The 14541-nt window shown below is 36.1% G+C and overlaps 1 protein-coding gene across 6 annotated transcripts in view; it reads left to right on the top strand.

Annotated features, from left to right (window-relative positions):
• The window catches only part of DPP6 (dipeptidyl peptidase like 6), a 1195887-nt gene that overhangs the window by 1052932 nt on the left and 128414 nt on the right, over positions 1-14541 (top strand). For all 6 annotated transcript variants that reach the window (XR_012482250.1, XM_074267390.1, XM_074267388.1 and 3 more), the window contains 2 exons: positions 920-1027; positions 5476-5567. Coding sequence is in view for 5 of the 6 variants with exons in the window: in XM_074267390.1 (XP_074123491.1) it covers positions 920-1027; positions 5476-5567 (200 nt within the window). In the remaining variant the exon portion in view is untranslated. The remainder of the gene's footprint in view (positions 1-919; positions 1028-5475; positions 5568-14541) is intronic.

Below are 14541 nucleotides of genomic sequence, written 5' to 3'. Positions count from 1 at the left end.
GAAAATGAATTTAGAATCTGCAACTCACAGCTCTAGGGTCTTATATATAGAACTTTGAAATGATTCTATCAATTGATTAATACTGATTGGAATAGAGTAGGGGTTCAAAATGATTTCCCACTTCTGGTTTTAAATAGCCTATGGAGGACTACCCTCCACATGTTTAGATTATGATGATCCACAGAAGGCCTGGTGTCTTTCTGTGGATAAAAAGGGGAGATGAGAGAGGTAATTCGTTTTGGGCTCCTATTTTTTATTTAATAAATATTAAGTTTATACTGTATCACTAAAGGTTTCTGTTACCATCCTCCCTTCCCCATCTCAATATTGTGGGAAGAGTACTGCTCTGAAGTCAGAGGACCTTGTTCATATACCTCCTTTGGCTATCTCCAATCATCCTGGTCTGTATCCAGATCCAGATAGCTCCAGAAAAGAAAGCAAGGCTGGTGACTTTGCACAGCCCTCCCTCACTTCAATCCAATTCACTTACAAGTTAAGACACTTCCTCCTGATGTCATGATCCTATTCAAAACTGAAAGACAAACAACAGTTGACTTTTACTATCTGTGATGTCATATACCAAGATACTTAACCATCTTTATTTACAGTTTCTTTATTTGTAAAATAAAGGAGCTGTAGTAGATAGCCTTGGAGATATATTCCAAATCTAGGTCTATAATTCTAGGACTCTTTGGTTTATGAATGGTCCTAACAAACATTAAAAGCAAAGACCTCAGTGCTGATTCTTCCCTATGTTTCAGGTCTTATTAAAGCTGGTCCCATCTCATTAAATGTATTACTAAATGTGAATCTCATTATAATTAGGGGAATATGGGGAGAGGGGTATTTTTTTTCTTTCTGTCAGCTGCTTCAGAGTAAAATGTGCTTCCCTGCTCATCTGTATATTTGCCTCCTACAGAATGAAGAGCCCATCTTCTCCAAAGACGGCCGAAAGTTTTTCTTTGTCAGAGCCATTCCCCAAGGAGGAAGAGGGAAATTCTACCATATTGGCATGGCATCTTCCCAGGTAATAATGCTCTGTTATTGGAATGCTGACTTGCTGGAGCAATGCCTGTTCCTAATGACAGGAAACAAGATAGGGGACTTAGTCCCCTTAGGAAATACATCATTTCATATTCAAAGATCCTCAGAAAAAAATGGACCAAAACCTTTGGCCTGGATGTCCCATTTCTAAAAGGAATAGTAGGTATAAGTCTTTCCCTTTAACTGTCATCTTATGTGAAGCTCATGTATAATTCTAGAATATTTTAAAAATTTCCCTAATTCAACAAACTCATAAACTTCTATCCATTCCATATTTATTGAAGTCATATACGTTTTACTAACTCTTTTTCATCAATTAGAGTCATCTCCTACTAATATCCATCCTTCCCTCTGTCAATCCCTGAAAGTTTGTTGGATTTTTCCTGTCTTACCTCTTCATTTTGAAGTGGACTTAAGATTTACAAAGTATTTTATAAACATTATCTCAGCTGATCTTCCTAATAATCCTATGAGACAGGTACTTGAGGCCTTGTTATCCCCATTTTACAGGTGAAGAAATCAAGATTCTAAAAGGAAAAATGGCTCACTCATGGTCACATGCTGATAAATATCAGCAGTGAGACTCAAAACTAATCATCTCTTGACTTCAAATCCAGCAACCTTTCCACTCATAACACTGTAGGGGCAACATCCACTTGCTAGTCCTCTCAGGTCTACTCAAACCCACACTGTCTTTGTCATACCTTATTATTAATTTAAGCCAAACAGAAGTGATGTGTGTGTGTGTGTGTGTGTGTGTGTGTGTGTGTGTGTGTGTGTGTGTTTTAAGTGTTCCATTCTTTTCAGTTTTCCATGCCTGGTACCTAAAGATGATGATAGAACAGGTAGAGCTACACTGAGAGAATTTCAGTACATTTGAAGTATAAATCTAAAGTTCGGTAGAAATAGATAGACATCTAGAAAAAAAAGAAAAATAATAATAAAATATGTATATATTGCACTTTATATATATTACTGATATGTCCATGTGTGCTTATATATCTATTACACATGTGGTTTTTATATACATGTGTGTTCATATATACATATAAGGAGAGTCACACATGTATTTTTTTAATGGAAAACTCAGCACTCATTTCAGAGATATAACAATCATGCGGAATCTTTCTGGAACTCTGCTTTGGGAATTATTTTTCCATGTTGGTGGAATATTCCCTTAAATATTCCAATTGGCGTCAATTCTTCACACTTTCTTGGTGGATTTGGGTTTTTTAAAGTCATATCAGTTACATAAGGATGGAACTAAAGTTAGCTGTTCTTACTCTAAAACAAAGTATACCAAAAAATATCAGCACAGTTTTCTTACATGTACCAGAATCTTGTTTGGCAAGAAGGCAGCTGCATTGGAGGCATCCCAAACGTGGTTTGAATCACCACAGCTGTGATATAGTTAATGTCTAATATTGTGACTACTATGAAAGAGAGAATATTCCTAGGGTATATAGGCTGACCAAGACAACATGACAGAATAGCAAAATCACTGAATTTGGAATCCAAGGACCTTGGCTTAAGCCCTGTTTTGGTTACTTCTTAACTGTGTGGCTTCAAGCTGACTAGCTATTTGTGTTTACCCCATCTTTAAAACTCGTATGCCTTTTGTTTAAAATGGAGGCGATGAGAATATCTCTCCTAGGGTTATTATCAAGACAAACTGAAATAGCCTTTTAAAAACTTTATAAATTTCAAAGCATTATATAACTATAACAATACTTGCTGCAAAATCCATCACATTTTCTAATCAGTCAGTAATCAAGTATTTATTATATGCTGGGCAGTGTGTTAAGTGTTCAGATACAAAGAGGTAAAAATATTGTCTCTACCCTCAAGAAACTTGTATTCACTATATATTCGAATATACAACATTGATCTACACTGCTCTCAGATGAAAAGCACAGGAGTGAGGGGAAGTGACATACTGAGAAAAGCCTTTTATCAGAGGTTAGATATGCTCTACCTCGCAGTAAGCCAGAGGTATCATTGTGTGGTCCTCTCTCATCCTTCCCTCTGCATCTTAAGGCATTGTTATCTCATTTACTTTTCTGTTGACCGTGGCAATTCCTTAATGAGATCTTTGTAAACTTCATTTCTGAACTTACCAAATTCCTAATCAACATGTATTTATTGAGTACCTGTTATGTTCCCAGACTTATGTTGTGCACTGAAGATGATGGAAGAGAATTTCAAGTGATCTCTGCCCTTAAGGAATTAATACACTCTGTGGGGAAGAGAAGAGATTCACATTGAGCAATTACATATCAGCATATAATAATATATAATTGGGGCAGGTAAATGATCCAGTGACTCCCTGGAGTTTGAAGGATCTAAGTTCAAATCCAGCCTCAGTCACTTAAGACTTCCTAGCTATGTGATCCTGGGCAACTCATTTAGCCCCAACTGCCTCACAAGGAAAAAAAATAATAAGGAAAAACATAATAGTGTATAATTTACTTCTCTGTGGTAAAGGAGGAGATCACTATGGGCTAGAGTGCTTAGGGAAAGTTAACACAGGATAAAGCATGGGATCTGAATCTTATCTGGTCAAGATTGTGATAAATATCAAAGAAATTTTAAAAATTTCAAAAAAAAAATGAACAAAGAATCAGATATCCCAATTCCTAAGAAGGCTGTCAAATCACCTTACCCTTTGTCTTTATAGTCCTAGACTATTAGGGGCAACTAATGGATAGAGCATCTAGTCTGGAGCCACTAAGACTGAGTTCAAATCAATCCTAAGTCACTTACCAGCTGTGTGATTTAGGACTGTAGGCAACTCATGTTTTTGCCTCAGTTTCCTCATCTGTAAAATGAGATTCAGAAGGAAGTGGCAAATTACTCCAATATCTTTGCAAGAAAACTCCAAACGGGGGTCACAGAGTCAGACATAACTGGAAATGACTGAACAACAACAAATGAGAGCCAGAATATGTCATCTTGTCCACTTCCCTTATTTTAGAGATGAGGAGATTGAGGTCTCCCAGTCATTGGCCTAGAAAGGATTTGAACTCAAATCTCTTTATTCTCTTTGGTAAACTATGCTGCCTCTCATTTCCTCTACTAGGTTATTAGCACCATGTAAACCATTTCTTATTCTTTTCTGTTTTCTGACAATGACTACTTATAGTGCCCAGCAGATGAGTAGGTCCTTAATAAATACTTGCCATTGTGAAATTGTCCCCTCCCCAAGTCTACTGGTTCCCCCTTCAGAGATCAATATCAAATTGACTCCCTTTATTTTCTTTTAAATTTTTTCTTTTTTTTTGTAATATGATGTTCACAATCATCGACAAAAACATAATATAAAAATTAAAAATTCATGTGCAATTGAATTTGTTGTTTAAAATCTATATTAAAATGAACATTATAATAACAAAATTGTCCTGTCCATATTCCCTTGGTTTTTTTAACCGTTGTATTGATGTTCTTGTCTTTCATTTTCCCCTCCGTTTTCAGTATTTACTCCTACTCCTAACATTTTCTCCTGACAACTCATTTCTATGTGCTCTCTATATCTCCTTGCCACCTTTTCCCCTTCCCTCTCTTCATCTCTTTCTCTTTCTCCACCTCTACTTTCTTTCCTCTGCTTGTGCTTTTCTTTCTGTGTTTCTCTCATTCTCGTTTCTATCTACTTCCTGACTTCCACTCCAGAAATCCCCAGGGTCTTTGTCTTTGCCCCTTCACCTAATTTAATTATCGCCAGCACCGAGTCTGATTCCCAAAGCTCCCTTCTTCCAGAACAGCTTGCCTATAACTCTGCACCTCATTGCCTCTACAGCCCACTTCAAATCACTGTGGAAAACATCTTTCCTGTCAAGCTTGTCTCTTCTCTCTCCTTCTGTGGTGATTTATGATTGCAATTACACTATTTAACTCTGCAAGGCATTTAGAAAGAAATGGCTTGTATGAAAGCTGCAACACTCAATAATGTTGTATTGAACTACCCTGATACCTACTGGCAAAGAATACAAAGAGAAAGTCTCCCATCTTCCCTTCCTCCTACCTTTTCTCTCTCCTTCCTTTTTCCTTTTCTCTCACTGATATCATCAACTAATCAAATTACAAATGGGTATTGGGTCCCAACTTTGTACAGGGTTCAATATCTCACATATTGATTTTGTGATGTAGTACAGGTTATATAAGACAAATGTATGAACAATAAGCACTCTAAAAATTTAGGGGAGGAAGATATTACTCTAGTGAGATGAGAAGATGGTCAGGGAAGAGTTCCTGGAGATGTTACATTTTGAATAATATATAAGAATTTCCTTAATGGAAAGGTGGAATGAGGACATGGTATACACATAGGAAAGCCATGTTTCTACTGAGCTGGCATACAATATTTGAAAGTGTAAAAGTAACAGTCCCCAGTATCTTTCTTTTTAGTAACAAGGTCATCTTGTTTGTGTGTTGTAGCCCAATAGCAGCAATGACAACCTCCAGTCCATCACCTCAGGGGACTGGGATGTGACCAAGATTCTGGCCTATGATGAGAAGAGAAACAAAATGTAAGTAAAACACCAGGGACAAGATCATGCAAGCTCTTTCAGCATTTACATTCTCACCTCAAAGGTTAATGAAGATATATGGAATGCCTTTAAATCATGCTATAGCGAATTGCACACAGGACATGAAGCCCAAGCCATCTTTTTCATTCCCAAAACATCATTAGCTCTTAATATCTCAAAGACATTCTGCTAAAGAATTCTTTCTTGGCTCCCTAATCTCTTGTGTTAGAATTTAACTCCATTTTATCAGCAGTTACTCTGAAGGGCGAATCCCTTTTTATATCAATACACTAGTACCATAGCCTTGGTTTCTGCAACTTGGATCTTGGGGGGAGTTTTGCAGAAGCCACAGATGATGCACAAAGGCCAGAAGACAACACAGAACCTATGATCAAATTCTTAATCTAAACTTGACAATAATTTGACAATAAACACCCCGTAAAAGAAAAAAGAAGAAGAAGAAGATGAAGAAGAAGAAGAAAAAATTCAGACTTCTTTGGTACAAAGGGAGGGCCAAAATTTTTACATGGATTTTCCAGATTGCAGGAATGCCATGCCCCTAAACCCCATGATGAGGTACGCATACTTGTAGTCTGTGAGAATAAACACATTTTAGTAGTCATTGTCCTATTTCTCCATGGTCCTTTCATGCTCCTCTAAAAATGGCATTACAGTTCCCAAAGTAATACCAAAAATGCTATCATTTGAAATCACAGAATTGTACTTTGGCTAAGGAAGGTCAGAAAGGTGTCTTGTAACAGAGATGCTAATGGCTGATTGTTGTTAGGACAGATCTTTGAGGTACAGGTACAGAGTCTCAGAGACTTGCTCAAAGGCAGTATCACACACAAACATTTTCTCCATTCAAAATGTTTGAACAAAGGCCTTTCTGAGCCCTTGGCATTTAAAACTTCCATGGCCATCGCTGAGCCAGATTATAATGGGTGAAAAAGCTTGACTTTGTTCCCTGCCCCACTCTTCTTCTTATGTGCCCCTTCTCCCTACTGCCTTCATACTCCCTTCATTCATTCAATCAAGCTATACTGCCAGGTCCTTCCTCTTCTAAACACTATCTGTTTTAGGGATTTACCCATTCATTTCTATTTAAAAAGGTTTAAATTATGTCAGTCATGGTACAACTCAAAAAAGAGCTATAGATTTAAAGTTGGATCTGTATTCAAATCTCAAATCATCTATTCCCTGAAAAGTCTTTGGTAAGTCCCTTAAATACTCTGGACCTCAGAAATTTATTTATCTATATAATGAAGAGATTAAACTTGATGACCTTTGAGATTCCCTCCCTTCTTCCAATTCTAAAAATCAATGATCTGTTTTCCTATAAACCCCAGCTCTTTCAATTGAACCTCCTATGAAATTATTTCCTGTAGCCTCACCATCCTAGTTGCCCTCTAGAAAATAAGCCCTGATTTGTCCAGCAGATGTCTCATTCCTAAAATATGTTACTTACAGTTCCAGTGGTTTTGTGATGAAAAGAGCCATCTACACCCAAAGAGAGGACTGTGGAAACTGAATGTGGATCACAACATAGTATTCTTACTCTTTTTGTTGTTGTTTGCTGCATTTTGTTTTCTCATTTTGTTTTTCCTTTTTGATCTGATTTTTCTTGTGCAGCATAATAATTGTGGAAATAAGTAAAGAAGAATTGCACATGTTTAACATATAGGATTATTTGCTGTCTGGGGGAGAGAGTTGAGGTGAAAGGAAAGGGAAAAAATGAATACGTATTTTGCAAGGGAGAATATTGAAAATTATACATATGGTGTGAAAATAAAAGGCTTTAATAAAAAAATAAAATATGAACCCTAGAACTAGACACAATACTCTATCTTTGATCTGACTAGGACAGAATGCTACAATACTATCACCTCCCTCATGCTGGATATTTCCTATCGCTTTCTTAATATAGTCTAAGATTGCTATCTTATCACAATTAATTCTGAGAGTTTACTAATTCTCTACCTAAAAATTTGTTTTCAGATGACCTGCTTTTTATCCTTCTCCCTTTTAGTCTTCTACTTAAAAAGCTAACTTTTGTTTAATCCATATTTAAGACTTTTTAGGTGTATAACTAGTAAATTTCATTTTATTAGCTTTGGCCCTACATTCTACCCTGTTGAAATATTTTTAAAACCTGACTGTGGCATCCAATATTTAATTATTTCTTCTAGCTTTGTGTCATCCACAAATTTTGTAAGCTTAGTCCAAAGTATTAAGATAGATAGATAGATAGATAGATAGATAGATAGATAGATAGATAGATAGAGGCACAGCCAAGGAAATATCCCTAGATTACTTCATACAAGAATCCTTGTAAGGTGGCATTAACCATGACTCCATAGATCTGGTCATTGAAGCAGCTTTGAATCCTTCTAACTTATCCAACCAATATCTCTCTTTCTCGTTTATAGGATGTGTGAGAGGCATTGCTAAGTGACTTGCTAGAAGCCAGGTTTATTATCTGTGCATCATTGCCTTCATCTTCCAATCTAGCAACTCTATCAAAAAGAAAAAAGGAAACTCATTTAGTCTGATGGGATTTGGTTTTGATCCATCATTGCTATTTCATCACAACCACTGCTTCCAATTATTCTAGTTATTATTCCAGTTGGATTCTAGAATTTTGTTCTGTGTCAAAAAGCAAATCTATTGATCGATTAGTTGGAAGAACCTGTCTTTTTGCTTTTTTTTTTGGAAATCAAGACTACTTTTTGCCTTTATCTAGACTTACAGTAGCTTTTAATTTTTTTCTTTGTTTTTAGAAGATCATAGATCTTCTCAAAAAAGGTCACAATTGAGCAATCACATGAGCATTAACCCTAGATAATACTTTACACAGGATTAGTTACATGAGCCTCATTAAAGACAGTTCATTGCTATGTATTATTTTATCATCTTCTCTTTTATTCTGAAATTCAATTTCCAGATTAATTATTCATTTCTGTTTAGTCTGAGGATCATTTCCCTTGGTAGACAATACAGAAACAGAGACTGAGTAGCTCCTTCTCTGTAATAGTTAATATTTATTTAGTATCTACTGTGTGCCAGGAATTTAAGCACTTTACAATTATTATTTCATTTGTTCATAACAACAGCCCTGCTAGTTGGGTACTATAATTATCTTCACTTAACAGATGGCAATGGATGCAAACAGAGGTTATGTGACTTTCTCAGGATCACACTCCTAATCCGTGTCCGAGGTCAATTTTAGTCATGTTTTCCTGATGTCAGACCTAGTATTTCATCCACTGTGCCACAATTTTGTGTGCAAATCACACAATTATTTAATCCATAATTATGAGCTGTCGCATGGAGAAGTATAGGTTACCCTATAGAGAAAAGCAAGAAAATTTTTAATTCCACTCATTTCCCATGGGTATTCATAGCATATAGAAAATGTTCATTTTGGATTCACAAACAATTTGCACCTGGTTGGTACCAGCTTGTTTTGTCCCAGAAAGGAAGCAGGGAGCTCCTTATTATATTAAGTCTGGAATTGGTCTTGTCATCTGAGACAGAACAGACTCCTTTTGGGTAGCCTTGCACAAGAACAGTAGTAGAGGAGAATAAAAAAAGCACAGGCTTTGGATGTGACTATCTTCCCTGAAATTGAGACTTTCTCTAAAATGGCTTTATTTTTGTCAAGAGTACAGAAATATAATATCCCACCCATCTACCCACTCCTACCATATTGTCATATGTTATCATTAACTCACCCCACTCTGAGCAATAGCTGTATCCCTTCTTTGCTTTTCCTCTAGTCCCCAGAGTATCATAAAGATTTGTATTATCTTTAGCATTCATTGCAAGCCTCTGCTTATCTGGAAACTAGCATTCCAGACATTATTCTTAAATGTCTGTGTCATTCTTTTGTATTGATCCTGTTACCTGCCTAGGCTTTCATCTTCTGTATATGTCTTTTTTAAGCTTAAGTTTGTAGTTTTCTGGGTATCCACATCAGTCTCCTTAGAAAAGTACTTACTCCTTTTCTTCTTCACTGGAATCATCCATATTAACAGAATTTCATGTTTGACAGCATACCATCTCTCTTGAGCCAACCTCTCATCTAAAACTTTAGACTGAATCATCCTCCCTGCCCTTTATCTGAATGTCACACATCCCAAATGACAGGGCCAGTGATTAGAAAGTTATGGACTGAGGGGAGAAAAATAATCCTTATCCAAAGCAGAAAAGATAGATCTGAGTTGAGAGGAAAGCAGGGAGAATATAAAAATCTTGGTTGTATTTGTTACTTGAGTGTTTGAAGAGCATCAGAATGCAAAGGGATGAACCAAGCAACCAAACAGTTCTCCATAAGAGAATTCAGACTTGGGGAATCTGAACAATATTAAGAAATGAATTCGGGTAAATGGGTGCCCTCCTATATCATTAGAGAGTAGGACTAAAGACTAATACAAATATTTTTAAAAACAATATGCTTTTGAATTACAAAAAAAATGATACATATATTTTAACATTTTATCTATTGATTTATTTTATTATTATGGCTTTTTATTTACAAGATATATGCATGGGATATGCATGGGTAATTTTACAGCACTGACAATAGCCAAGCCTTTTGTTTCAATTTTTTTCCCTCCTTTCCCCCACTCCCATCCCCCAGATGGCAGGTTGACCAATACATGTTACATATGTTAAAGTATAAATTAAATACAATATAGATACATATCTTTTGATGTAACTTTTCCATTGCTAGGATTTCATTCTAAAAACATCATAAAAAGGGAAAAGGAGCCTCTCTGTATTAAAAAAAAAAACACTCGTTGCTGCTTTAGAAATAGTCAAAAATAATATAAGAACCTATTTATTATCCCACAGTTGGAGGATTTATGAATAAATTATTGCATATTAATTTAATAGAATATTATAATGCCATTAATTTTCATCTGAAACAAAATATGATTTTTGTATGAAAACAAGATATAAACAACATACAAAAATATAAAATGACCTACATTAAGTAATACAAAATATGATGGACTGAGGTGTAATTCTATGCAAGTTGGCTGCAATAAAACAAAAAACAAGTTAATATTTAAGCCATCTTGGAAGAAAAGCCTGCTTGCTTGTTAATTATTATTATTAATTATTAATTAATATAATGAATTATTAATTCATTTGGTTTTAACTTGTTGCATGCTATTCTTTAGGATTTTATGCTTTGTTTTATATACTTACCTGTATATGTAACTTTATTAATAGTTATTAAATTTATAATTACATTTTAAAATTAAAAAGCCAGAATTCAAGAAGCTAAAGCTTCAAGCTTATTCCCAAAAACTTAGGTCTTTTTAATGAAGTGGCTTCCACTTCTTACCCCTACTATGCTGACATGGTCATGTAGCCACAGGTAAAACCCACTAACTTTGCTGAACTTTGATCCCATACCAAATGAAATCTACTTCTCCCAAATTTATCACAAACTACAAAAGGCTATGGCCACTTCTTCTCTAGATTCCCATGATTTCTGCTTGAGCAACTAATTTTTCCTTGTGGGTTAGAATCAAGACCATGTAATAGTCCTTCCTCTTTCTTCAACCATTTTTTGAATAACAAAATCAAAGCAAGTGAGAAGATTTTTTAGTTTTGGGGTTTTTAACAGAAAGTTACAAATGATATTGAGATAGATAACTCCCCTATTACTGCTATATGATAACTTTATGCCAACGTCATGATCTCCTTCTGAATCTCATGATTCATCTCCTCCTTCTGACCAGGTGGTATATAGTATTTCTTCAATGCAAAGTAGCTTCTATTTCTCTCTTCACTGATTCTAATCCAAATCTTCTTATTTCTTCTTTCTAGTTTATTAATTCCCTAATAGCAGTATATCTTTTTTACATATAACTTTACTAGAATACCTCTTTTATTGAATTCATTCCTTTTGAATAAGATATACTCCTTCATCGCTCTTCCAGTTATGAATCACAGCCCACTAAATTTCAGTGATACGCTGGTTGGTTGTGTTGTATGTGTGTGTGAATTCCTTTCAGATATGAATTGGATTAAGTGGCTGCTGTGTTCCTTTCCAAATCTCAAAATTCTGTGAATTTGTAATATGTGCACAGTAGAATTTATGTCTCTGCATTAAGATCTCTAGTTATCTTTAGTTTTGGCTCTTACACTCTACATTTGTGTATAGATATTTGACACTGAAAATTATTTCTGCCTCCTCTCCTGTGAATTATTCTCCATTGTCAGTCTTCCTACTCTGTCATTTCTGCTACTCCCCATGACTTAGTGAATGAACACAGGCAAGTTTTTTTTTTTATTTTTTTTTCCTGCTCACTTCAACTTAAAGACCTCTTAACATTAACAAATTTGGAGAGGCTCAGGAAAGGCTTTCAAGATCAAAGCTCTTGTTGATCCTATGACAGAGACACATCATTATTTGTCTTTGGCATTCTGGGTATCTATCTATGACTTTAAGCAACTCCCAACACAGCCTGATTCTTAAGACTCCACGGACACCCACTATCAGGGAAAGCCACCCCCTACACACCACACCTACTTTTCTGCCACAATCTCTCTGCACAGAATGCTTTGCAATTGTAGTATAAGGATCCAGGCCATCGTGATTGTGGGGGTGACAACAACAGCACAACTTCCTCCTACCAGTAAGAAAATCCTAAGAATGGATAGCTGGTCATCAGCCACCTTGTTCAAAGCAGCAGTCACCTCTGTGAATCTTTTTACCTCTTGCCTAAGCTACCCAGGAAAAGAATCCACAATGCCATGATGAATTGGATAATAATAATAGTTATCATTGACAGGGCTCTTTTAAAATTTGCCAAGTGCTTAACATACAGTATGTAGTCTGATCCAGTAACAATTCTGGGAAGCTATTATTATCCCCATTTCACAGATTAGGAAATTGGGACTGAGAAAGGTTAAATAATTTTCTGAGGGTCATATAACTAGTGTCTGAAACAGAATTTAAACTATGCTATTATCATTTGTTAACGTGTGCTATCTATTTTGGTTTCTAGTATCAAATAGGCTTATTGGGGTCCAGTTTAGAGAGACAGAAGAAAATTTACTAATCACTGACAGGTTGTTTCTAGTGAGTAAATTTCAGCTTTCATTTCCTTACGCTGCCTGAAAGATGTCCAAGCCTAAGATGATTGCCACTTCTCCCACCTAGTCCAATTTAGTTCAAATCAAGATAATAATAGTTGTATGTCTGCCCTAAAAGACACATTAAATAAAACATATAATTAGACATTTCCACTTTCCTGGAACAATTAGCATAGAGAAAGCTAGTGATTACCTTGGGCAGCCCTTCTGAAGCAAGTCCCATGCATTTGTAAAGGACTCTCAAACTTATTATCATTTTTCAGGGTCCTTCCTGTCACAAAACCTGACCCAAGGAGGCAGTCCTGAGTGATTGTAGTTTCAGCTGATCTTTCTAGGGGGATCCTACATCACTGGCAATGGCTGTACAATATGTATAAAAAAGAATCAATGCATTTATAATCCCATAATCCTTGCACTGAAGAAGATAGACCACTGAAGGTCATCTCATCTCTAACAAGTGACTGTATGGTTTCCATTTGAACCCTGATAGTGCCCAAATGGTTGCTCACTGTCTTCCAAAGGCAACCCGTGCCATTTTGCATAGTTCTAATCATTATTTTTTATTATGATGATCCAAAATATTGTCCCTTTAACTTCAGACAGGTGGCCCAGTTCTTCCATCCAAAACCCTCTTTCATGTGGCAGAACTTTAAATACTCAAAGAAGTCATTTCTTCTCCTAATCTTCCTTTCTCCAATCTGATTCTCTTAGTTGTTTCTCCAGTATAATTGCTGTTTGCCATCTTTTAAAAACTCTACTTCATCATTGCCCATATTATATGCCTATAATAGTAATAGTTTACACGTATAGTTTGCACTTTAAGGTTTATCAAGCTTTTTATATGTGTTATCTGATTTGATCTTTACAACAACCCTGTAAAGTAGGTGAGGAAACTGAGGAAGTTAGAGATTAGTTGACGTGTTCCAAGTCACACAACCAATTAGTTTCTGAGGTAAGAGTAAGTTCAAGATATTCTGATTTCAGGTCCAACACTATCCACCACTCCACTTTGGTGACTAATAACAAAACTGAACCAAATACTCTAAAACAGGGTCTCTATATTTTGAGTACCCTAAGCCCCTCTAACAGTCTAGTGAAGCCTATAGACCCTTTTCAGGAGAATGATTTGAAATGCACAAAATAAAATAAGATTTCAAAGAAAACCAGTTATTTCAAAATAAGGTTATTACCATGTTTTCTTAAAACCAGTTCATGGATACCTTGTTAAGAACCACTGCCCTAATGTTGCCTAACCAGGCCACTGTGTGGTGTAACTGAACTAGCCTCTATACCTTCATTAGTGCCTCCTGAGATTTTAGAAGTTTGTGGTCAGCTAAAACCCAAAGCTCTGTGGCAGAGTAGCTATGATGGAGCACTTAATCATTTATAAGGTGCACCACAATTCCCTATGAAACACTTAGGAACTTACATCTCCTCACTCCCACGTCTCCTTTACTTGTCACTAGCCCTATCTACAGAAAGGCCACTTGGGATCACTAGTCAACTCAGTAGTAATTACTGTTAAGTATTTTTGATAATTTATAAAATATTCCCCCTGCCATCTCTCTGTAGGGGGTTACCTGAGGTCACATAGTAAGGGACAGAGTTAGGATTAGACTCCAGACCCTCTGATTCTCAGCCCAGTACCCTTTCCAGTATATCTCTGCCCCTTGAGGACACTTTATGAAGGCAGGGGGCATATCTGGATAGGCTTCATGCTCTAAGTTACTAAATGAAGTCAAGAGGGCTAGAATGGCAAGGAGCCAGTAGTCTGGATTTGGAGGATATGGGAACTAGCCCATTCATATTTGCACCAAACTCTGACTTTTCCTTATATCCACCAGCTACAAAAAAAGCT

This window comes from Sminthopsis crassicaudata, chromosome 5 (assembly GCF_048593235.1).
Source record: "Sminthopsis crassicaudata isolate SCR6 chromosome 5, ASM4859323v1, whole genome shotgun sequence".
Lineage (NCBI taxonomy): Eukaryota > Metazoa > Chordata > Mammalia > Dasyuromorphia > Dasyuridae > Sminthopsis > Sminthopsis crassicaudata.
The sequence above is the reverse complement of the archived record's forward strand: the minus strand, read 5'-3'. Positions and strand labels throughout refer to the sequence as shown.